The sequence below is a fragment of the Acanthisitta chloris genome, unplaced genomic scaffold (genome assembly GCF_000695815.1).
Source record: "Acanthisitta chloris isolate BGI_N310 unplaced genomic scaffold, ASM69581v1 scaffold5731, whole genome shotgun sequence".
Classification (NCBI taxonomy): Eukaryota; Metazoa; Chordata; class Aves; order Passeriformes; family Acanthisittidae; genus Acanthisitta; species Acanthisitta chloris.
The window spans coordinates 95,906-121,195 of NW_008654365.1; the positions used below are offsets into that span (position 1 = coordinate 95,906).

Sequence of the window (25,290 nt, forward strand, 5' to 3'; positions counted from 1 at the left end):
TCATGGACAACATGAATCTTTATCCAAAACAACTTCTGCTCTCTACCAGGGATTGCTCAGAGTTTCATTTGTAGGCAATGGTCTGACTTAATTTCTACTTAAAATATACTTTGTACATTATGCCCAGCTTGGGTATAATCTCCGAGAGAAGCAATACTCTGCAGACTTAACAGGGCTAAAGATTCCTTTTCATTCTTGTGCATATCACTTAGAGCATTTTAAATTTCGTTCACTGAAAAAGAACAGCAACAAAATCACTTGTGGAAAGAACAGCTCAGTGTAGTCTATGTAGATATATAAACCAGCCAGCTGTGTGCTTGGCTCTCTGCTTTCCTCCTGCTTCCCTTCCTAGCAAAGCAAAAGCAAGAGTGGTACCTTTGGGTCATATCCATCGCATCATCCCTTTGTAAATTTGAGGAACTGATTATCATTTGACTGGTTAGATGTTACCAGGTACTAGCAGGATAAAGGCATAGCAATATTTCACTGTAAATTCCTATCGTGTTTCACTTCTCAATCCTGGGCTGCAGGTCACAAAGATCACTGGGTGCAACAGTGCAGCAGTTTGTATTTACTACCTGGTAATAACACACTACAGACCACGGTCTGAGCTTATTTACATGGGTGTCAGCCCAGAGTAGCCTCTTGGTGCCACTGGATTTACACAAGATTTACACCCCTGTAACCAAGAGCAGAATTTGGCCCTAAATTATGATGTAGTTAAAGACCCCATGTTTCTGAGTTGCAGAGCATTGTTTACACCCACATGAAATGGGTCATAAAATGTCATTGGGCTGATTTGTTAGAGTGTTAGACTCAATTTGCTCAGGTGTAAATAACTACCCTGTGGGTGGCATAATATTTGCATCCTGCAACTTAAGGCGTTGCTGTCTGCTGCAAATCAGTCAGGCTTCAGGCTCCAGTATCCTCCCGGGAGCAGAACGGATGCTCCTGGCCTGGAGAAAGTGATGCAATAGCAGATTGCTAATGAGTGGGAGTTCATGGGGCGTGACATACATGGAATAAAATTGGAATATATTGTGTATACTTTCATTATTTTTTGCAGCTGAAGTCTCGTGTCCTGATGACTCCCTTAGCAAACTCTCCGCCGAGAAGCACGCCGGAGCCGGATATTAGCTCAATCCCCCAGGATGCAGCTACCATACCCAACTCAGACACCCCACAGGCTCTCACAGGTACTCAGCTTCAAGTGCTCCTTGGCCAAGGGGTGAGCAGGAGCCACAGGGCTGACAGCTGTGCTTTCCAGTACAGGTGGAGTTCATGAAAATGGGGTGTTTGCAGATTAGTCTGGTGACCAGTGACAAGGAGCAGAGGTGTCCTGCAAGGCTCTATTTTGACTGCCATGTGCCAAGTTTAGTGGAGATGTCAGTTCCATTCCTCTTGAAATGTGAACATCAAAAGCCCACGGATGCTCCATTTTATACCCCAACACTCACCCCATCAAATATGTTGCAATGACCAGACTAAATCCCTGTGTGAACATGAAGCATCTGTTACAGCTGTGGGGAGAAGGAGAATGGAGGAGCTGTGGTCTGACAGTAGGCAGGGTTACTAGCACATAAACCCCAGTGCCTTATCACAGCAGCAGACGTGGTCATTTCTGAATGCAGTCAGAAAACACAGCCTTGTTCTTTTTTGTGTTTATATTGCCAGAAGTAACATAGGTCAGTGCTTTCAAACTGATGTAAATGAGAAGAAACTCAACAAGACAGTTGATTTACCCTGAGATTTCGGCAGAGAAATGGATTAGATAACATTAGAATCTAAACACAACACATAAATCCCATTATTTCTTAGCTGGGATGCACAGAGGAGAAGTTTTCCATCTGCTCTGGTAGCAGAATGATGCTAAACGTAGTGACAATGACGATAATAATATATTTTATTCTCATTTATCCCTTCACATGCAAAGTCTGCAAAGCACTTGGCAAACATCGACTGAGTGGTGTTTCATAGCACTGCCCTGAGAGGTGTGCCCAGGGCCACTTTTGGAGGGGGACAGGGAGGCACAGTCCACCAGCCCTATCAGATCACCAGGGTGGCCACAGAGGCTCTATGGGTCATTCAGGCTCTGTGGATGCAGTGCCCCACACCTGTCTGCCCATCCCCATGCCACTGGCACCTGTTCTCCCAGTTCTTCCAAATGGTGTGTGTAGGCTTCCACCAGAGCAGGGTTTGAAGGAGATGGAGGCAAGCTCAAGCTGGGTTTTACCTCTGTATCCTCAGCAAAAGTACCATAGGGATCCCTGCTCCCTGGTGAGGGACTCAGCACACTGTCTGCAGGCTGCAGTCCATCCCACAGCCAAGCCCTGACAAAACCAGTGGATTGTCATGGCAGAAGTCACACGTTGCAGATTTGTCAAGGTGTGGTACACTGGGAAAGCTGCACCCTGACACCCCCCTGCGATTCATGCATGCAGCTGCTGTATCCTTTGCACTGTCCCTTTGTTTGTTTGGCACTTGGAAGGTGTAAAGTGGTATGTGATGATAAGTATGATTGCTATTATCCTCCTATTTACTCAGGATATACTGCTGGAGCCCCTTCTGCCATTCCCTGAGAGATGGGGTAGCAAAGTGCACCGTGACAGTCGCAGTAGATTTTCATTATGGTGATGCAAACTGTAAATTATTTCCAACTTTACACAGCTGTCATCATGTCCTCCACTCCGCTTGATGGGGTTTTTTTGTCACATATCTGATTTCTGTCAGAGGATAATGTTATATTGTTTGAGAGATGACAGCTCGAGCACACTCAGCCAGCTATTATAATATGTCTCACTTTAGCCTGACTTTAGGCTGTGTCTTAGTCGCCCTTAGTTACCACAGTGTTATCTCTGCTTCCTCCAAGACACAGTTAGCCTCAGCCAAGCTTAAAATAAGTTCATGGTAGTGCGGAGAACACTGATTTTTTGGCTATTGCTGGCAGATCTGATAGCATGTAGAAAAATTGCCTTTTCAGGCAATGGCTTATGAGAGGAGGCATGCAGGGCTTGGCTGTGGAGAGGCTGGAGCAGAACACCTTGCAGACTCTCTGTGTGGCACAGTCACACTGCTGTGGTCCCAAACAGGGATGCAGCGCTGCACATCATGTACAGTTTCCCTCAAGGGGATGCAACTTGCAGAGTGCTGGGTTGGACATGGTGGGTCATGAAGCTCCCAAAGACTAGAGTCTCTGCTGTGGCACTGTGCAGCTCAGTGCAGCATAACCCTTCAGAAATTACAGCTGGATTAGGGTCAGAAGAAGCAAGGATCCAAAGTCTTCCAAAACTCATCATGGAGCAGTGCTTCTTGGAGTGGCTCTCGATGAATGAGTATAAAAACACAGAGGAAAAAATAAACAACCCTAAAGCACATCTCAGGCTGGCATTTAACCCTTGCTGTAAGGTTACTCTTGCTAGTCACTGCCCTGCACTCTCAGGGCATTTTTCTGGTCACCAGCTGCATGGACAAGGTAGACCCAAGAGAGCCGACCTCAGGCACACACAGGAGCTTCTTTTGATGCATGTAGCCTATCCTAGCCTGTGACACTGAGCTAGACCTAAACTCAGCTTGCTTTGCTTTGTCAATGTGTGGTCAGTGGGAGGAAGCCTGGCTTTGCCATCACAAATGGCAACAAATGGCAACAATTCACCAGTGAATGGAAGAACTTGGGGTATAAATAGAAGTGTATAATGCTAGCATTTGCTAGGATGCTCTCAGGACCATTTTGTAATAACCTTGTTGGGATTTTGTGTCTACAGTCTGCATTTATGTCAACAAGCAAGCGAACCTGGGGCCGTACCTTGACAGGAAAAAGGTGCAGCAGCTGCCAGAGCACTTTGGGCCGGAGCGACCGTCGGCAGCCCTGCAGCAGGCAGTGCAAGCCTGCATTGACTGTGCACTCCAGCAAAAGGCAGTCTTCTCCCTCATCAGGCAGGGCTATGGAGGCGAGATGGTGTCAGGTAAAGCATCTTTGTAAGGGGTTTGTGGCCAGTAGGGAACTGCTTGAAATCTTAACCTGATCCCCAGTCTTGACTGCTCTGGATGTCCCATTGACGTCAGTGGGCTGGTAACCAGCTTTGAACATCACTTGTGCCTTTGTGAAATGAGCTGCTGCAGGAATTGCCTTGGTGTCAGATGAAAGAATATCAATAAAGACTATTTCAGTGGTGATGCAGGGGAGGAACAGGGCTAGCTCCAGAGTCTGGCACTTACTGCTCTCTGGAACAATGCTGAGGCCAGGGCTATGAGCTGAGGTTTTCATGCAGCCATACAAGGATGAGCAGCAATGCCAGCCCACTTCATGACACACATTGCCACCACAAGTACACACACATGCCTCATGCAGTGAGGGTGGTAAAACGCTGAAACAGGTTGCCCAGAGAGGTGGTGAATGTCCCATCCCATAAGGACCAGGTTGGATGAGCCTTGGAGCAATCTGATATAGTTGAAGATGACCTTGCTCATTGTAGAAGGGTTGGACTAAGTGAACTTTAAAGGTCTCTCCCAGCCCAAACCATTCTATGATTCTATGTTGCTCTAAAGACAACTGTGGCAGAGTTCTGCTGCTGGTGTGTCCTCCACCTGCAGTTCACAAGTCAAACCTTCTCTCAGCTGCAGGAACTGCAAAAGTCCCATGGCAATTCCCCATACAGCAAAACTACACAAATATATCAGAGATAATCAGAGATCAAAGGGAACTTCCCAGGTGCTCCTCATCTTCCTGCAGTGACACTTCCTGTGTCCTGATGAGTCTCCTGTGTATCATGCTGAATCCCCTGGCCTGGATCTCAGAGTGAACATGAACTGTTCTTTTATCACAGCAAGAGTTTTGTGTCACAGCACTGTTCTGGCACATGGAGATGCAGTGGGAATGAAACGATGATGGGAATATTGGAACAGCACTCTCCAATGAGCTGCTGCAGATGAGTCAAGCACGAACACAAAGCCAAGGACTGCAAGTCCAAGCAGTTTTGCAGGGACTGCAGCTGCTCAGCTGTGCCATTGGGACCTTCTTGTGTGGGAGCCCAGGCTCTGGCCCTCAGTGCAGCATATAAATCTTGCTTCTTTCCTCTCCTCTAGTTCTCTAATCACAGGTGTGCCTTCCCTAAGGGACATCAGAAATACCCCGAGAATGAGCCAAACTTGTTCACAGAAACATAGGACTGGAGAAATTTATTGCAAAGCTTCATTTTTGCCTAGTTCTGTGCTTCATATATGCTTTTCATTACAAGCAGGAGAGTCACATTATGCACAAGCCTGCCAAACTCCTTGGTGTCAGTTCCTCTGAGCTGGCACAGCTTCAGGTACCCGAGCTAAAAGCACCCAGTCAACATTGCTCCCAACTTCATGCTTCTTCTAGTCATCAAGGAAGGGGTGAATGGCCTCCTAGTCATGTGTGGCTCTGTGATTGCAGCTCAGTCTCAGTCCAGCAGCAATGCAGACAAATTTTGTCATGGGCTTTCCAATATTCCCATGGCTTGGCTCACAGATGCTCAACTGGCTGTGGAGCATGATCCCTCACAGCAGCTCAGGCCAACAGGAAATCTCTGAAGTTATCCCCAAAATTCTAAGTCGAACATTGCAATGCATACTTTTTAGTAGTGATGGGAGGCTGTAGGATGGGGAAAAAAACCCTTCCAGGTGGAGGAGTTCAGGCAGCCATATCATGTAGCCTTTCCTGCAAACCTATTGACATTGAATGTTACAACTGATCCTGATGGGTCTGTTGTGATCCCTCCATGCCTCCCATGGCTGGGACCTTATGCCCTTTTTGGTTCCTGGCTAAATATATCCCCTGATAGCTTTGCCCTGGAATTTTAATTGCCCTGTTCTCACCCTTGAGTACAATATTAGATGTATTTCTAGAGAGCCATCCTCATTCTGCTAGGTTGAAATACAGTTTCTTTCTGGTGAGGAAGATCACTGATTAGTGAGGAGTGCAAGTGCCTTGCCACAGTCCCACATGGCAGGATGGTGGTGGCTGCAGTGCCACGGGGAAAATTTCTGTTCCCTGAACATTGCTGGTCTGTCTGTGCACCTCTGCAAGTGTGAATTCACCTGCATGACCAGAATAGTGCCCATCAGGCACTATCAGGCTCTTCATCTGGAGATTCCATCTCAGGTTTTGCCATGACTTTATAGAGTGGAATCAACACTCCCTTGTCTCTCCTGGAAATTATTTGTTCAACACCTCCTTGAAATATATCTGACTTTTCCATCACTATGTCACCTTGGTGGCTTATGGGCATCTGGTGAGGCTGTATCATCATTTCTTCTCCCATCAGGTCGCGTTGTGCCTCCTCAAAAAAAATGTATGGTTTGCTGTGTACTTTCTAGAAATTTTTTCCACTCATTTTTACTATCATAGAACTCAAGATCAGCCAATCCTTTCTGTGCCATCTCCCAGTCCTCTTCTGCACTGATAATGTCTCCTAGTTTGCAGCATCCACAAAATCTTTTTGTGCCATCACAGACTGCTGCTAGTTCCTCTCTGTCATTTCTTGACCCACCTTTCTTATGCAGTCATTTCCAGTTTAATGAAAAGTTTCTCATACTTTACTGAATTCCAGATAGACCACAGCTGCCAACCTTCCCTTGCCTGTAAATGTAATTAACTCAGTAAATAGAGATCCACAATTAAACTGTTACCTCTCTCTTCAGTACGACCCTGGTAGCTTTTATTCATTCACAGACATGTCTTATCTCCCCATTATCTTTTAAAACCTTGGGTATTGCTGAAGTCAGCCTAATAGTCCATCACCATCAGTGATCACTGCAGATAACTTTTTTTCCCCTGCCTTAGACCAAGGTATCATAATTGCTTCCTTCCAAGCACACAATGCAGTTTTCAGATGGATGCATATATTAGAAATCCTTGCACTGCTAGCCATGCCAGTCGGCATCTTTCAGCACTCCAGGGGGAAGGTCATCTGGGTCACACAAACTCAGCTCCTTGAGCTACTCCACTTTGTTGTGTGCATCAGGTGGGTGGGGTAATAATGTAAAATATTTTAAGAAATACTAATACCATCTCTCCTGCTCTCATTCTTCCTTCTGCCATGAGTTCCCAGGTATTGAATTGCTCTTTCTTGCTTTCCAGTTTCGGCTTCTTTTGAGGGAAAGCAGCATCTGCAGAGCCTGCTGGTAGTCAACAGCATTGGGTATGTTCTGCGCTTCCTGAAGAAGCTGTGTCGCAGCCTCCTGTGTGACAATCTCTTCAGCAATCAGCCTTTCCAGCAGTACCACGGCGCGTCGGAGAGCCCCGAGGTTTATGAAAACAGGCGGGTGGAGGCAGGTAGGCTGTTCCATCAGCTTGGGCTCAAGATTTTGTAGAGCTGTGGAAATGACTGTCTTCTTTTTTTTGGTGCTGTTCTGTATATGATGGAGAACTGCAGGCCTCTGAGGGACTTCTTCAGAGGGAAGCAGCAGATGGATTTTTTCCCAGTGGCTATAGAGGAGACTTTTGGGTGAGAACCACTGTGTTGAGGAGCCCCAGCAGTGATAGAGATAATTTTTTATTTTATATCTCTTTGTTCCTTTTATGGCTTTTCCTAAGGAAAGAAGATTTGTATGCAACCATTGTCCTTGTTTCTGTCACTTTTCTCCCATAACATCTGGCCTCCTCAAGCATACATGACCCTCAGGTAGAAGCCTCAAAGGGATTAAGCTCCTTCAGGTTTCAGGCAGGCAGGAAGTTAGAAGGAAAATTTCTCTCTCCATCCAATTCAACCACCATATTAGTCACTAAAGTTTCCCCACTGACTACTAAGCCCTCTCTGCTTACAGCCCCACTACACAGTGTCTGTCCCAGGTCCCCACACCCTTCTGCTCATGCACTGCCTTATCTCACTGACTGCAGTGAGAGGTGGGAGACTGGGTGAGTGTGTGGACTCCAGTCTGTGGCAGGTCATAATGAGTCTGGTCTGACCCAGCACTGCCCCAGCACTTTGTTACCTGTGTGCTTCCCCACTCACATGCTGCTTGTTTTCAGGATCACCTGCCAAGCAGCACAGTCTGCCTTCACTCAAGGAGATGTCTCACTGAGTGAAGGAAGAGAGCTGCTCACAGCAATGCAGCTAGGTCAGGGCTGCTAGCAGAAGCCTGAGGTACACGATATTAGCTGTAGCACACTCAGCCTGGATCCCCATCTGTCACCTCCATCCATGAATGTAAACCTAAATGAGTTGTGACTGCTAAGGGGTTTGCTTTGCTACGTGCAGGAATGTTTCTCCTAGCTTAAAACAACTGTGGACATCAGAAAATTCTGTCTTAGTTCTTGACTGTGTGAGGCAAAGCCTGGAGGGGTTGTGGCTTGGGGCAGATGCACCCAAGGATGGTGATGGCCCTGAGAGGCACCTGCCCCAAGCAGCACTGGGCTCCCAGGTGGGTGACATGCCTGGGCTTCCTTCTTGCCCACAGTCCAGCACACTGGGATGGGGTGCTGCCCCACACAGCCCCCATGGAACTGAGACATGCCTGCAGCCCTCATCTGCAATCAGTGGCTGGAAAGCTGTCCTGGGGCCCTACTATGGGCATCACAAAAGCTAGTTTAGACAAAAGAAAGATGCAAATTACATCCCTGAACCTTCATTTCACCTGCAGACTTCCTCCTGACTCAAATTATTTTTCCTTTTCTTTTATTAACAACACTGTGGGTGTTAGGGAGCACACTGTCTCTCAGGCATTCAGTTTAATGGCAGATACATGCTGGCAGAGGGAGAAAGGTGTTCTAGTGTCCACAATTATGATTCATGAATCACTCATTTGCCAGGAAGAACCTAAGTGTGCATTTTGCACACCAAAGCTGGGAGAGGGCTGTGCACACAGTGCAGAAATCATCTTTTTGGGCAAAGAAATCCTTCTGCCACTCTTACACATAGGGGAGGAAAGGCAGAAACCTGGACTGAAAAGCAGCATTTTTCTTTCCTCTGAACTAGGATATTTGCAGCAACCTGAATGTTTCTGAGAGGTCAAGGGATTTCTGTAGCACTGAGTGAGTGCAGCCCAGGAGGCCTGGCATTTGCATTTGCATTTGCATTTTAATTTGCTTGTACATTTGCATTTACTTTTGCACGGCAGGGCTGTATGTGTTGGAAGGCAATTTTGTAACTGGAGTTTTTACAGTGGCTGTTAGTCTCTGAGCATCTCCCTTGCCACAAAATTTCAATGCAGATGTCCCTGACACCATTCCCACTGGATTTCCCCAAACACTGAGGGAGAGGCAAAATATTATTTTTTGTTGGAGAATGGCTAAGAGAGTGGGGACATAATCCTGGGGAAGGCCAAAAAGAGCTAGGCCACAGTCCCCTGGGAACGTACAGACACAGTCCTGGGAACGCACCTGGGAATGCAGTGTACAAGGAAGGCTCTGGAGATAGTAACTTATATATAGATAGGGAGTAATTCAGCTGGGCAGATGGCAGATGGCAGGGGTAAGTCGTCCTTGAGGGTGAGACAAACAAGTTCGAGACAAACAGCTAGGAATGCACCCAAGCCTGGGAAAGCAAGAGATAATCTTCACAGCTGCAGCTGCAAGTAGGGAGAGTACCTGAATGCTATCTTTAGACCTTAGCCAATTATAAATGATTGATAGTTATATGCCTGTCCTGCACTGTATAAGAAAGAGCCTGTTGGACAATAAAGATGGAGTTTGCTGTATCACCCACACGGAGTCGGCCGCTTGCTTCCCCGCGCGGAACCTTCACCTTTCCCAATAATTTTTCCCTCAGACTAGGCAGGAAATGTGGTTGTAGGGAAGGCTTCTCTTCCCTGGGTCTCCCACTGCCGGGGGACAATTAATAGCCCCAATGAAGGCAGCATGGCTTGGGCAGCCTGGGCTAGTCAGGTAGGTTTAGATTAGATATCAGGAAGAAACTATTTACTGTAAGGGTGGTGAAGCACTGCCCAGAGAAGGTATGGATGCTCCATCCTTGGAAGTGTTCAAGGCCAGGTTGGATGGGGCCCTGGGCAAACCGGTTTGCCGGGTGGCATCCCTTCCCATGTGGTTGGAACTAGATCATCTTTCAGGTCCCTTCCAACTCAAACCATTCTGTGATTCTATGGAGGAGCCACCAGGTCTTGCAGTGAGAGGTGCTGTGATGAGCAATGCCATTTCCAGCACATTCTCATACTCAGGTGGCTGTTTGAGCTGACAGCCCCAAAAGCAGACACTCCTTTCAAAAAAGGTTAACAAAAAAATAGTAAGGCAGGATTTGAGGACAGTTTCAGCTGCATTTCTCTACTGAAGCCTGTCCCTGGGCCTCTGGGTGTGGCTGGAGCTCAGCAGCTTCACCATCTAACCCGTTGCTTCCCTGTGGGCCCCAGGATGCAGGTTGGAAACGGGGCTGGTTTCAGTGCAGACAGGTGGCTGTTTGGAAAACCCAGCTACAAGATTACTTTTCAGCCCCAGAACACACATAAAGGCATGGAAGGAGAGATTAACTCTGCCACATAAAGCATTTGAAATGGGGAATTTTGGAGAGGGGATAAGCTGCCTCTTCCCCAGTGCAACTCATGCCCAGCTCAGGAGCTGTTTGAGAGTGTGTGACAGAGGAACTGGAGTAACATCCTCACACCCTTCATGTTGCACTCAGCTGGAGCCAGGCAGGTACATGATATCACTGTTCATCGTGTCAGGCTGTATTCAACATCTCCACTTGCACCACTGGAATAACTCCAGTTCTGTGCACTGGTGTTTGAGACACTGAGTCTGTGTTTAATATTGCATTTCCTAAATCTCCTTCCCAGGAGCCAGGATTTCTCTGCAACGAGGTCAGCACAGGAGGGACCTCTGCTCTCCAGAACAGAGACAGGGTTTCCCTGTAGTGGCAATAATAAGGGAGAGAGTGAGGGCTCTGCTTGCAGACAGGTCTGTGAGGGCACCTGTTGGGATAGTGCTTGCATGGAAAGAGCAAAGTCATAATAAAGCACCACAGGAAGCCATGCAAAACAGCCACATTTTTCATTGTTTCTGTTCTCCAGCTTGTAATCGAGATGTTCTCTCTTTTAAAATCATGTGCTTTTTAGCCCCTGTGTACCAATGAATCTAATACATGTATTGACTTTGGTGCAGTTACTCTTGATTTACACAGGCAGAAGTGAGAGGAGAAGCCAGCATCGTGTCCAGTCATATTAATCCACTTACACCATACAGGAGTCACCTTTTAACCTTGCCCAAAGCACATGCCCCTAAGCCATTATTCACCTGTGCTCACAGCAAACTGCCAGCTGCTAATGGCTGAGTACAGGCCAGGTGGGATTTGTTGACATATGCATATATCACTTACAGCTATGTTTTACATGTCTGAGAAGTACACACTCACTGGGCTGTACCCAGTGCTGGTCTCTGCAATGAGCCTTGCTGGCTGTGCATTACCCTCCCTGCACCTGAGCCCACACTCTGCCTGCCCTGCCAGTGCCTCTTGCACCAGCACTCAGTGGCCCTGCACATGGGGCAAGGGCTCCTCTCCAGCCCTCTCCTAATGCCAGTGGCTTCACTGCCTTGTCTTGGTGCATCTGAGGATGATTGCCATGGTGGTTTCTCAGCTGTGAGGGGACCTTCTGGCTCATGAGAGCAATTTGTGGAAAGCAGTTGTGAGATGACTCCCAGGACCTCATCCAGAAAGTGTCCAGGTTCAGATCTGCATAGAGGTGACCTCATGGCTCTCTACAACTCCCTGACAGGGGTTGTAGAGAGGTGTGGGATGTCTCTCCTGCCATGGCTGCAGGAAGAGGACTAGAGGGAATGGTGATGAGCTGAGACAGGAGAGAGTCAGATTAGATGTTAGGAAAATATTTTTCCCTGTTAGGGTGTTCAGGCACTGGAATAGATTGTCCAGGGAGGTGGTGGAGTCACCATCCCCGGAAGTGTTTAAGAGGCATCTGGATCTGGCACTGGAGGATATGGTTTAGGGTTTAAGAGTTACAGCAGTGACAGGTTAATGGTTGGACTTGATGATCTTAGAGCTCTACTCCAACCTTGATGATTCTATGACTTCTGTGGCCACTGTGCATCATCCTCACCAGTGGGGAAGACAGGAAGGTCTGTGAATAAGGTCCTCAGCATTGCTTCTCTCCCCATGGCAAAGTCAAATTTGTATGTGTAAATAACACATGGAGTTCCCTACCACTGTCCACAGGAGAACAGCATCTCTTCTTGTGCCACTGGCTGGAAGTAGGGACCCATATGGAGTAGAAGCACAAAAGGAGGTAGAAGTACCCTAAGCTACATCAGTGCCTCTATCTATAGGAAAGTGAGGTCTTCCTATCTACAAGCACTTGAAAAACTGGTATGAGAAGCACTATAGCAATGCACAGTGCATGGCTAGTAAGCAAAACACTAGCCTGGGAGCTGAATTTTTATAAGAGACTTTCCCATTGACTCTGTGAGCAAGTCACCCTTCCCTGCTGTGCCTTTATTTGAACATTTGTCCAAGGAGGGCAATAACTCTTGCCACCATGTGCAAAGCTCTTCTAAAACAGCTAGGGAAAAAAAGAATCATATGGTAGAAACCCACATATTATTACAATCAATATTTTCTGTTCCAAGCACCAAATAAACAGCAGTTCAGAAATTTCAAGCCCTGAGAGGGCAAGAAAAATGTTGTCTTTCCCCTTTCTGGTATGGTGGCTTGTTTAATCTTGTCTTGTTGCATGCACTGTGGAGCAGTGCTCCTGACTTCTCAGCACACTCAGAATAAATGGCTTTTATGGCTATCAATAGCTTTGGCACTCCTCAGCATTTAATTACCTGCAAAGGCCATTTATTGCCTCATATATTCCTCTACTATGATCATTATCCTTTAAACAATAAATAAAATATTAAGGTCACTCTTAAAGAGGGAGCAGAGCCATCCAGCCACAACAAAGTATAATACAGAAAGTTTATCTGGTCTTTGGGGTATTTGGATTTATGACAGAGCCTGCAATACAGTTGAGAAAGGGTGGGATGGCTCTAGGCCTCCTTCCCTTCCTTTCTTCCTTCCTTCCTGAAATAAGGTGTCCATGCTGGAACTCTGTGACAGAGCAGGAGAGGCAGCTGCAGCTGGAGCTGCATGTTGTAGTTTAGAAAACTGGAGAGGGACAGGGACAGTTTAGGATGGTACAAGAGGAAGGAAGTAAAAGCAGGAGGGTGAAAGCAAAGAGTCTGTCAAGGCACCTGTGGAGGGATTTCTTGAGGTTGGTAGCAGAGGCTTTAGCATTCAGACCCTTTAAACCTAGGTCAGAAGAAACTAATAAAATGTACACTAAGGAGAAAATCCTGGCAGCAAGAAAAATAAGAGGTGGACGGGAGACAGAAAATTCACCAGTGATGTAATTTGCCTGGACTCTATAGAATTGGCAGAATTGGATAAATTGAACTTTCTGACCTTTAAGTTGTATGATTACTGTTTGCCAACTCCCAAAGGAAGAAAGACTCCCTTTCTGTTCCTGTAAGTTTATGAAGTTGTATCTCCTTCAGAATGCTAAGTAGTGAAGCTATAAGCAGAGATCCCTCCAGCAACCAGCCCAAGGAAAATCCTCCTTCCCACATTTTGGGCTGTTGTATCTTCACTGACTTGAGGGGGTGCAAGAAAATAAATCCCTTTTGAGAAGTTACCTCTGCTGGGGGGGCAGGCACTCTGCTCCCAGTGGTGAATAAGGAAAAGCCCAAGGGTTCTTCTGCCCTTCAGCCCAAGATATGCTCAGTGCCATAGCACAGACACCAGTAGTGCTGGAGATTGCCTGGGCTGCAGCCATAGAGGTTAGAAAAGAGAGCTGAGCTATGAAATGGGGTTTAAAGATGCTTTATTTTTTCATATTAAAGGGTATGCATAAGTAAAGTGGATGAAATGATGGGCATAAATGCATGAAGCATGATGGATGAGATCATATCCACTACAGAAAAGAATGCCCCTGGGTATAGGCATTTAATTCAAGCTTTACAAGCACAGTCATGTGGAGGAAGCATGGACACTTTTAGAGCCCCAGTAAGGTAAATCCTGTGATTGTAACTCTGTTTTAGCTCCAGGTTTAGCTTTAACTTTGTTTTAGCTGAATAAGGCTTTTCCCTAGAGCTATGCGATTCCCTTAGGAGATATCTGAAATTAGGAGTCTGGGTTTTGATTTTAAACAGCTTAAATGAAAGCTGAAACAGGAATTTCCATTCATAGACTTTTACAATATTGATACAAATACCTGTGATCCAATATACCAGTATATCAAGCTGTCTGATCAGCAGGCCACACGTCAGAACTGATGATGAAAAACCTAAGTGTTGTGAGCATTAGCCAACATGACCCACCTGGTTTTTCACAGATGCAAGCAGGGAAAAAGATGATCCTGGGAATCCTTAGCTTGTGCCAGTTCAAGCCAGAGTAGATAACATCACTTGGGAGCCACATGTGATGTGTCAGTGTAGGGTTGGAGAGCTCATGAAAGCCATGGGCTATTAGATGTGTGCTCCTTGCTGCTGGGTTCTGCTGCAGCCAGGGTAGTAGACAGACTGGCTATGGCAGCAGAGGGGGCTGTGAGGGTTAAAGCCAGCACTTAACTAAGGAAAAGATAAAACAAGAAATGGTTTGGAAGAGATACAAACATTTGCTTGTGTTTTGTGAATCTGGACAAGGGGGCCCTCTCTTCTGGGACTGCCTGGTTGGTCATGCCTATGGCAAGGCCTGGGCTTGCACCTCCATGGGAGGAAGCAGAGACAGCTGAAAGGGGGAAAAGGGAGTTTGGTGTTTAAGCTGTTCACATTTGATAGGTTTCAAAGCAGAATCAGATTATTTTTTTCCACAGGACAATACTTATTATTGCTTGGATGCTCTTCTGTTTTTCAGCTCAGTTTTTCACCTCTCCCGTCTTGCTCTCTTTTTTTAGTGTAATTCCTCCTTTATCTGTCTTTATCTACCTTCTACTTCTCTTCATCCTTTTCCAGTTCACTACAAAACAAATGGAAACCCACACACAATGGCATTTCAAGTTCCATGGAAATAAGACATCTATTTTTGTTCTTGAAAACTCTTGGCCACTGTTTAATCAACAGTGCTCCCCAGCTCCTTAGGATTTATTTGTTTGCAGTAATTATACAGAGTACATCAAAGTGCCTTTTGGAAAGTAGTAACACACAGCATCTGCCTGAAGAACATTAATCTGTTGGCAAAATGAGTGCAAAGCAGGGGATTAAAGCAATTAGGAGTGTAGCAGAAGCAAAGTGTTGGTGGTGAAGTGCAGTTTGGTGTTCATGCTGTGGGATGGTGCTGGCCATGGGCAGCAATGAGCAAAGTGAAGGGTGCAAGGTGAGGAGTTGGGCAAGAGAAATATGTTCCCACCTCTGACTGAAAATAAGCAGCAAATGGTGGTTTGGGGAATCAGGTACTTTATGGTGGGTTTCTTCATGGAAGAGATGAGGATACAGAAGTGACTTAAACAAAAAGGTGGCAGTGGCTTGACAGCCTTCGGCAGAGGAAAATGCAGTGAGGCCAGGGATGAGTCCTGGGATGGGGTCCCAGGGCAAACCCAGCTCCCCTGTGGCACAGCACAGTGAGACACAGTGATGGGAAGGGAAACTGGCTCTGTGGGATCACAGGGAAAGGAGGGGATAAAAAAGACTTGACAGAGGGGAATTGGTGAGTTCCTAGCCACTGGGATTGAGATCACCAAGAGATGTCAAAAACAGCAGCAGAGAAGACAGGAAAATAAAGGTTTTGTGAAGGGGAACTAAAGCTTTAGGGCCCAGATATGTTGTATTTATATGACAGAAGAAATATCAGGAAGTTCAGCTGAGATGCAGCACTGGGCAGGGAGAAATGAAGCAAAGACTTTATGAAATGTCTTTCACCTGCAGACAAACACATTGCACAGACTCATGCTTTATATGTGCTCTACCTAATTTCTGGATGAGATTATTATTTATTAATGAGCAAATGCAGCTTTATTTTGCAGTTACTGCACTTTGTTCTAGACATCTCACTTCATGTGTCTCAGATTATTTGTTTTTCAAACAATAAAAAATATCACTGCTAAATATTTTAAACCAGTACTAAGCAGTATAATTCAGGGAGATTCATCATGGTGGTAACAGAACAGAAATGCACTAAGTACTTTGTCTGCAGAGAACCTCAATATGTAACACCTTGAAATTTTCAAATAACACAGTAATTTTCATCTAGTCTATTCTATATACAGCTTTTTGTGACTTCTATCAATGCTGATTTATGAGGATATGGAGCACATTATAAACTACCTGGATAGAAAAGCCCCTCTAGGTACTGCTGGAAGCTGGAAACTGAAAAGATCGATCACAGCCTCTCCCACCTCCCCCTGCCAGTGCAGAGCCATTGCTGTGCTAAGACACAAAACTATACAGCACTGATAAATCTTCTTTTCATGAAGTACACTTTGGTATAACATAAAGGCGAGGGAGAAGGGAAGAGAAAGGAGGAGCAGGTCTGAAATCAGGTAGAAGAGACCAAAGGAAGACTTTTTCTAAAGGTTGGATACCTCTGCCATTGAAATCCCTTTACCTTCATTTGTGGGTGTGCCTAAACAATTTGCCTATGCTGTAACATAGGACTAAAACCTCTTCATTGCAACACAATATATTTACTCAATCGTCCCCAAGAACTTCAAAAATGAAACAAATCCTCAATGGGTTATTTATACACACGAGCACCTTTTATTATTAAATCCAATACATTTGTCAGCAGCTAGCTTGTGAATTTACTCTACCTTTTTATTCCTTTTGGACAATAAAACCATGTTGATCTGTTCCCAGCTGTTTTCATTCCCTGGTTCTACTGCATTAAACACAATGTGGCTGTTGTCTGGGCTGCAAACACTCAAGGGAAATCGTTTGAATAATGAAAAAAAAATTGCCTATGCTGAAGACCTTGTAATCAGGACAACATTGGATTTTGGAAAATTCTCTAAAACATGTAGATTCTTGATGTTAACTGACTGGCAGCTTCTCCGTGGGGGATTCAGCATTTCAGTTACTGCAAAATATTTTTCAGCAGCCAGGACACAACTAGATGATACATGGTGCAGTAAAGCCGCAGACTAAACCCTGGAGAATTCATTGCAGGTTTTATCTCCACAGTGTGACCATGGTTTCAGTGTTGGTAATATCTGCATTCACAAGTGGATGAGGCATATTTACATTTTCCTGTTCTGACTGACTAACAACCCCCCTTTTTCTCCCCTGTGGATGCAACTGTGTCTTCCTATAACCCATGCAAAAGTTATCTCCTAGATGGAAAACCACAGGCGTGACAGCCCTGAACTGCTGTTGGCGGATGCCCTGGGCTGCCTGCTCACTCACTGCCTCTCCTCAGCAGCCTCAGGGATGCTGTGACTCCTTAGGGATGTGTCTCCATGCCACTCTGTCTTGGCAAGCAGTGCACAGCTTGGCTCTGCTACCACAAACCAGATGTCACTGCCTGTAATGTTTTCCTTGTCCAACCAAACTGTGGCAGCCAGGGGTTGCTGTGGAAAAGGTCTGGTCCTTGCCCAGCTGTGTAGGGTGCAGACACATGCACCAGAGAGTGGTGTTGACACAGTATAGAAATGCCTGCTAAGGGGTGACATCATATTTTCATTGTGCTGCATGTCTGGACAGGCAAGGGAGCTAAAAGGAATGGGCTGGTGCTGTAATCCCAGAGTAAATCACAGTAGGCAGAGCTGGAAAGTCTTAATCCATCACAGGAGGCTCTTATCTTTAGATAGATGCATGCAGGCTCAAGCTACAGGGAAGATAAGGTCCATGGTATGTTCCTGCCTGGACAGAAATGTGTGAGGCTGTTTGGCAGACACAGAAAAAGTTCTTTTTAAATCTTTTAAGAGTTGATGTTAAAACAGAAGATAGCAGTTCAGAGCCAAGGCGTATCTTTCAGAATCTTAAATACTGCTTACATCTCTCTGCTGTCTTCCTCTCTGGCTTACACTAAATTGAACTGATGATTAAACTCACCTGAAGAATTTCCTTCTTCATTTCAGCATTTGCTTTTTGTGTTTCCCCATTTCAATTTTTTCCTTTCATAAAGGCTGGGATGCAGAGTTTCTATCCTGCTACTTTAAACTGTCCCCTCCCTCTCCATCCCCCACTGCCTCCCAGACAGGGCAAATGCCATCCCTGTGCAGGGAGCTGGAGCCAAGCTCAGGAACTATAAAATACAGGCAAAGATAAAACCATACAAAGAAGGAGTCTCTCAATAGGATTTTGACACTGTGTCTGGCTCCTCTCAAAATGACTGGGAGATGAAAAAAGGCTGGCCCTGGCTGGGAGAAAGGAGAGGTCTGAGGAAGCTATGATATCATGCCACTTAAAATATGGAGTTCACATCTGGTCAACCCATTATAGACAATATATGGCAGCACTTTAAAAGGTACAGGGAAGGGTCAGAGGGCAAAGCCCATCACTAAATGATATGAGGAATAGGAGACAACACAAAAAAGGATGAGTGGGGGCAGAGAAAAGAAAGACAGAAATAAATCTGTATTGACTGTGAGGAAAAGAAGTTAATGGGGAATTTAATTAAATGAAATACAAATGATCAAGCGTTGCAGGTGGTGAAGTAAAAGGTTATGAAATGACATTAAAGTATTGTCCCAGAAATAAGAGCAGTTGTCCTGGGAAGACACCAGTGTGTAAAAGAGGACCTCGATGGTTTGGGGACCAGCATTCAGCATGCTCAGATGTGAGGATGTGGGTTTCCAGCAGTGTCCTGTGCAGATTTCACCCAGATGCAGCCACTCCATGGCTGTGCAGGACATGGCATGTCAACTAGGAAAATGAACTCTGGCCTGAGATCACTGCCCTGACCTTGCACTGTGCTGTCCAAGCAGGAATCTGGGAATGAACCCAGAGAAAGGCATGGGGGTGTCAGGAAAGGGAAAGCTGGATCAATGGAAGTGTGAGATGCAGGGAAGAAATGGCTATGCAGGTCAACAGTGTGGGAGGAGGGAAAAGAGAAGAGAGATACGAAGAATAGCTGGCAAAATGGGGAAAGGGTGATGCTGCAGGTGTATTAAAGGAGTGTTAGAGCAAGCTTGAGATAGTGGGAATATGATGGAAGAAGCAGGAGGAAGAGATGATAGGGAAGAACAGAGGGAGAAGCAGGTAGGGGGTATGAGGGAAGGGATCCTGTGAGAGGTAAAGGGAGAGATGTAACATGAGCAGTGATGTGGGAGCAGCAGAAGGTGAGGACAGCGACACAAGATGTGTTTGGCCTGGGTGGAGAGAAGACAGAATAGAGTGTTTCTGGAGTGCAGAAAGAGCTTTTACCTATAGGAGACATTTTAGCAGAATAGGTTTGGGGTTTTTTATGATGTAGAAAAAAAATGAGACATCAGACCTGCTCAGGAAAATGTCAGCTAGAGATCATCTTTCCTACATATATGCTCTTCTTCATTTCCTGCCTGACTTGAAATTGATTTTCATTTACTTTCCTAATGGACAATGGGAGTCAATTCTTTTGTCTTTCTGGATTGTCTCTAGTCCCAGATGCTACCAAAGGTCCAATGTTTGTGTTCTGCATTCAGACATGCAGTATGCATCCACGTGGCACTCCACGGTGGCAAACGGTGGCAAAAAGAACGTAACATGTTACAGAAATGAGAGACAAAACAAGTATTTTTCTTCATCCTAATGGAGAACAGGGATCCAAAGATGACAGATAACCTGAGCAAGATCACTCCAGAGGTCTGCAGCAGAGCTGGGATGTTAGCTGCAGGTTCTCAGGCTATTTTAACGCTCAACTGACCCATGTTCAGGAATTTGGTTAGGAACTATGCAGGCTGCTACTTAAAAGAAACTCAGATAAAGGGATGCCTGTTTTTAAATTGGGAAAGCAGTTGTGGCTTTTTTCTTTCCTCTTCCGCTGCATTTTAAGGTGTTCTGGATGTAACAGCCTTGGGTTTTTCAGTCCAGTTACCTGTGGACCATTCATGGAAAAGAAAACTATGCCAAGATAGCTTGAGCATCTCAGCTGTAATGGAGACTACTATGCTCAGAGCAAAAGCAGTTTTCTCATAAATTCTGCTTTAAAGCATTGTGTACTAACTTCTCACTAGTGTGTGAAACTGACTACCTAGAAAGTAAAATATAGAAGTGTGACAGAATGCAGAAATGCTAAGCTACAGATTTATGAAACTGTGGCATTTTAAACCTCAATTGAGAGTGATGTTTTATTCTATTGTCTTAGATAACATGTTTTTTCCTAATTGGCTGAAGTGGGATTAGAAGCTGTGAAAGCCATACATTTTACAAAGCCTTGTGGGAGCTTACAAAGTGCAGATATTTTCATGCATATCATCAGTGGAACTCCAACTCATGCAGCTTCTCTGTGGTACAAACTAACAAGGAGCTGGGAAAATGTGAATACAAAGAGCTTCCCCAGTTTTCTGTAGTTTTTGGACAGCGGAGTCCATGCCTCCTACTGCCTCCTGTGCTGCTGTAAGCAGACCAGGGCCTCTAACATCAGTCCTCATCATGATTCCCCCCCACCTCTGTGGCTACTTCTTGGAGTGGAGAAAACATCAGAGCAGAGAACTTACTGGTTCGTCCCTGTCTGTCTGATACCACACACAGAGCACACCTGGATGCCAGGTTAGACCCCTGTGGTACCCTGCTCTGTACTGCCCTCCATACAACCCATTAACTGCCATTATCCAACCAGTTTCTCATTCACCCCAACAGTAATGTTCTAACTTGGATGCAAGAATATCATGGAAGACGGTATAGAAAGCCTTGTTTAAGGCAAGGCAAGTAGCATCCACTGCTCTCCTTTTGCCCACAAACCCATGTGCTTTATGATAGAAGGCAATCAGGTTGGTCAGGTGTGGCTGTTCCTTGGTGAACCCATACAGACTGCCCTGGCCATCTTCATCTCCTTCTCTGCTGCTGGGAGCTGGGGGTCATGAAATACAGATGTTTTCTTCTGACCTGAAGTGTCACTGGGGACTCTGTGTCCCTCAGGGGCATACTGGATCTCTCTGTGCCCTGAAAGTCCTCTGGGCCTGCCTGCCTCCTCCCTTCCACATGTGGGTCTCCCCCATTTGCAGGGCATGGGCTCATGGAAACGTGGTTCCTTAAGGTGCATCAGCTCATGCAGTTGCAAAGCAGTTACAAAGCAGCTGCACTCAGCAGGGAGTGAGAGCTGGCCAGCACTTTTTAAACCTATACTGTTTAAAATTGGTGAGCATACATGAATGCACAGTCTCCTTTCGCCTAATCTAACTGTGACCTGCATCTCATCATGAGATTCTTTTGGTCAGAAAGTGACTCTGATGAGTTGCTCTTGTAATCTGCTGCCAGCTTATGTCAACTTGAAGATCAGGAGCTCCGAAAAGGCTAGCTTAGAAAACTGGCAGCTTGAGATGATCCCTGGTTCAATGAAGACATTAATATAACTTTTCAGATTCCCAGAGCACCTTTCACTGGAGAATGTTTCATACAGTAATGAATGGAGGCTCCTGCTTGGTCTGTGGCAATAGGCATCATTACTCCCATTTTGGAACTCAAAGCAGAAACATGTGGAATAAATTGATCCAGATAAAGAGAAGAGTCTTAAGCAAGGTTAGGAACAGAGCTCACAGTGATTGGTTCCTCATAATAGTCTTGTACACATCTCCTGGGTGTCTTCCACAGGGAGATTTCATCTGCACATGTCTTGTTTCACACAGGCTACTGAGAGAGTCTGACATCAGTCAACAAATCCCTGGTGTCTGCTCACAAATTTTGGAGTAATTTACATCCACAGTAATAAAAGCTGTATGCTGTTTATTTAGCAGGGCTCTTTTAATGTGCTCTTTGTTGTTTTGATAGTCTATGTCTTCTTCATATTGTAATCATATTAAAAGAACATTCTTTTCCTGGAATAAAGAGGTAATGATTCACAAGAGGCATAATTATTCCATGCAGTGCAGGCAGGATGCTGCAGAAAGAGCCATCTTCTTTATGCGTAAGAGGCTTTTATTGCAAGTGTTCTACACAGTAATTAAATTCCTTTGAGTGAGGAGGCTTGATTGGATTTTCTTTGGTTTATTGGGAGGAGCCTGAAAAGCAAGGTATTTAGCTCAATTGCTATATAATTTTTGCATCTGTTGGAGGTTAGGGAGAAAGGTTCAGAGTGTCTGATTCCTATTTCTCTTATGTGTTACGTTAGCTGAACTCCATTGAGTTCAATTGAATTAAACCCTATCCGTATTTGTGTGAGAAACAAGCTCAGAAATCCCTGGCAGAAAGCAGCAGGATACCTGAATGAGTTTTGTAAGAATCCAGATTATCTAAAGGAAAAAAGACTTGCTAAAGAAAAGTTATTTGCAGTTGCAAATTTGTTACTTGCAGTTGTAGTTGCAAAGGCCCAGAAGAGAGGAAACTTCACATTTACAACTTTCCCTCAGATGTGATGTTTGCCTTATGGCGAGTCCAGCCTTGACACAGAATGGGACAAAGATTTAAAAAGCAGCAAGAAAATGAAAAGTCAGGCAACCATGTAATAAAAATCTGTGCTGTGACTTGACACAGAAGCCAGGGTGCTGGCATGGCACAACTCTTGAGTATGTGAGTTGTCAAACTAAATCATGTTTGTTTAGCATCAACTACTGTACACAGCTGCCAAGTTGCCTTTTTTTTTTTTTGACGGAAAAGAGTAAAAATGTAAATTAAAACTCTGTTATATACAACCTCAACATCTATTAGCAATGGGGTTTGTGTCTTATGGCATAAATTACAGCATAAATTCTTCTTGTTACTCAATAAGGCTACACTGCACCAGGAGGACAGTGTTGCTTAGGCAGGGAAGCTGATGTGTGGCACTATGGGGGTAATTCCACCCTGCTTAGATGTCTCTGGAGGGAGAGCATGCATGATGAGGAAAGTGGCCCTTTCAACAGGTCAGAGAAACATCATGGGGCGATGGAAGGCACTTCCCTAAGGCAGGGGCTCCCTGTCTGCCAGATGCTAACACTTCATTTCACCCAGTGGGAGTGGGAATCTCTGAAGTGCAGGTTGTCAGTGTTTGTAGGGTTATCTGAAAGTTGGGATCTGGGGGAAGTTACCAGGAGCTCTACTTGTATCCCAGTAGTGGTGGTGGAGGAGAGGGACCTGGGGCTGGGTGAGAGGAGGGCTGGTTATGCAGAGAGAATGGCAGTGGGAATGAGGAGGAGGAAGACCTTTGACCGTGTTTTGTGAAAACAAAGAAAGGCCAATAGGAAGGAGCTTGGATATCAAAGGCTGTTGGGAGGAGTCTGGGACTGGTCAGAGGAAGGTGAGGACACAGACATGGAAGTGTCAGTCTATACAGTGGACTGACCTGGACCTAGATCTGAGGGGAAATGCGAAAAAAAGTCTGTGTACTGCAAAACCTAGGGCTCTGCCTGCCTCATGCCTGTGCATTCCCCAAGCAAAGGGGAATATAAGTACCTAAAATGGGTCATTAAGTGCAAAATTTGATTTACTGGGACGAATCTGAAAAGCAAGGTATTTAGTTGCTACATATTGTGAGAAGTGCAATGCAGAGGACAGGAACCATAGCAATGGTTTGCAGTCATCCATGATGTCAGCACACTTGTCTGAACCTGAGTCGGGTCCAAGTGACTCACACACCTATCTGCCTGTGATAAACCTTGGGTGTGCTCATCAGCCATCAAGCCTAATCTCCCTGTGGGATACCAGGCCTGATGGATGTCTGCAGCTGAGGATACTTCTGATTAATTTTGGTAATTGCAGCCAGAATGCTTTGGTTTATTACCTTCACTCTCTCCTACTGGCTGCCAGGCATAATGAACTCAACAAACTGCCTGTCTTGTTGTCCTCCTCTGCCTCCTTCCTTTCAACTTTGATGGTTTGAAATGAAAGACAGAGCAAACAACAGCTGCACAGATCTCTAGTCTTGGTGATATTCAAGGAGCACCATGAGGCAAATGGGACCCGCCAGTCAGTAGCCCAGGACTTTACAGAGAATATTGCCATAAGTTGACACAGATGACTCACATCGAGCCATAGAAATGGAAGTTACACTTCTTGGGCCGAAAAAAAGGGAATTATTGCCCCAAAATTAAATATTTTTTTCAAGGACTGAATTAAAATTGTTTCTGTTTTACTGATGTTTCTTTTGTGTCTTGGCTTCCTGAGCAGCAACAGTTATACCTGAGGACTACCTGGCTGACCCTGTGAACTCGAAGCAGTACAACGTGGATCCTGCCGACACTGCCTTCGGTTGCATGGGCTCCATGTACACCATGCGCCAGAGTCCTGCAGATGCACATCCTGCTGGAGGCTCCTCTTCCTCCTGTACCCACCGTCCTGCCCCGATGTCTTCAGGAGGGTCCTCATCTACTGGCCTGCTGCATCAGACCTCCAGTCCAACGAGGAACGAGGCCTATCTTGAAGGCAACAGAAGTGGTAATACAACCTCTTCCATTTAGCAATGTGTGCTGCTGTGCTGGTGCCATGCTGGAGTCTTAACTCATTCCCAAATTCCCCAAGAAAATTAGTGAGGTGGTTCAGTGATGAAGTCATGTTTCCATTTAGAAGGAGAAATAATAAGCTATGTAAACACAAAATCAATCTGTTCGTCATTAAGTAAAAAGGTGAACGTTTTCTAATGCTGTTATTATGTAAACATATGTATTATGTATAATCGTGTGGCAATCACATCTGTCATTATCAACTTAGAGATATAAATATTAATATACAAGGCATTGCTCCCAAAGATTGATCCTGCCTACAGGCAGGTACCTGTTATTTGTGTGACACCAGCTGGGTACAAGATATGATGCAGATGAAACCCAAATATTAGTACCTACCTCAAAGCATTTTGGCAAAAGGTTTTCTTCCTAGCTGCATAGCCCATCTTGTCCCTTCCATCATGATCCAAGTCAGATTTTCCTTGAAAAAGACTCCCCAGCAAAACATATATTTTTGTGCAGCCATCCAGCTCACCGCTCAAGGATCTTTTATTCTTCAGGAAGCAAAGTCACAAGAAGTTTATCTACACTTTCAAGGAATGCCATGGGAACCCCTGCATTCAATGACCCTTCTTCTTCCCTTTCTTTGTATTTTTGTCCAGTTACCCTGCTACAATTTACATTTGCTGGGTCAGTTGCTCTGCCCATCAGCTATATGTCCTATTGGCCATGATTTTTTTTCCTCTAGAAATTACCTGAGTTCATCAAGCAGGTTAGCTAATTCACTGAACTTCCGTTAACTTTGTCTTTGTTTGCATTTTCCAAGTTCTCCATTAACAGGTCTTTGTCAGTAGTGATTCCAGCAGTATCTTCACCCCTTACTAATTATTCAAACTTCAT

General features: G+C 45.2%; 1 protein-coding gene across 2 annotated transcripts in view; it reads left to right on the forward strand.

Moving 5' to 3' along the window:
* The window catches only part of SCML4 (sex comb on midleg-like 4 (Drosophila)), a 44,039-nt gene that overhangs the window by 5,658 nt on the left and 13,091 nt on the right, over positions 1-25,290 (forward strand). The window contains exons 2-5 of one of the 2 annotated variants that reach the window (XM_009083480.1): positions 1,067-1,196; positions 3,762-3,962; positions 7,103-7,297; positions 24,116-24,385. In XM_009083480.1, the coding sequence (XP_009081728.1) occupies positions 1,067-1,196; positions 3,762-3,962; positions 7,103-7,297; positions 24,116-24,385 (796 nt within the window). The remainder of the gene's footprint in view (positions 1-1,066; positions 1,197-3,761; positions 3,963-7,102; positions 7,298-24,115; positions 24,386-25,290) is intronic. The other variant, XM_009083481.1, reaches the window with a different exon arrangement.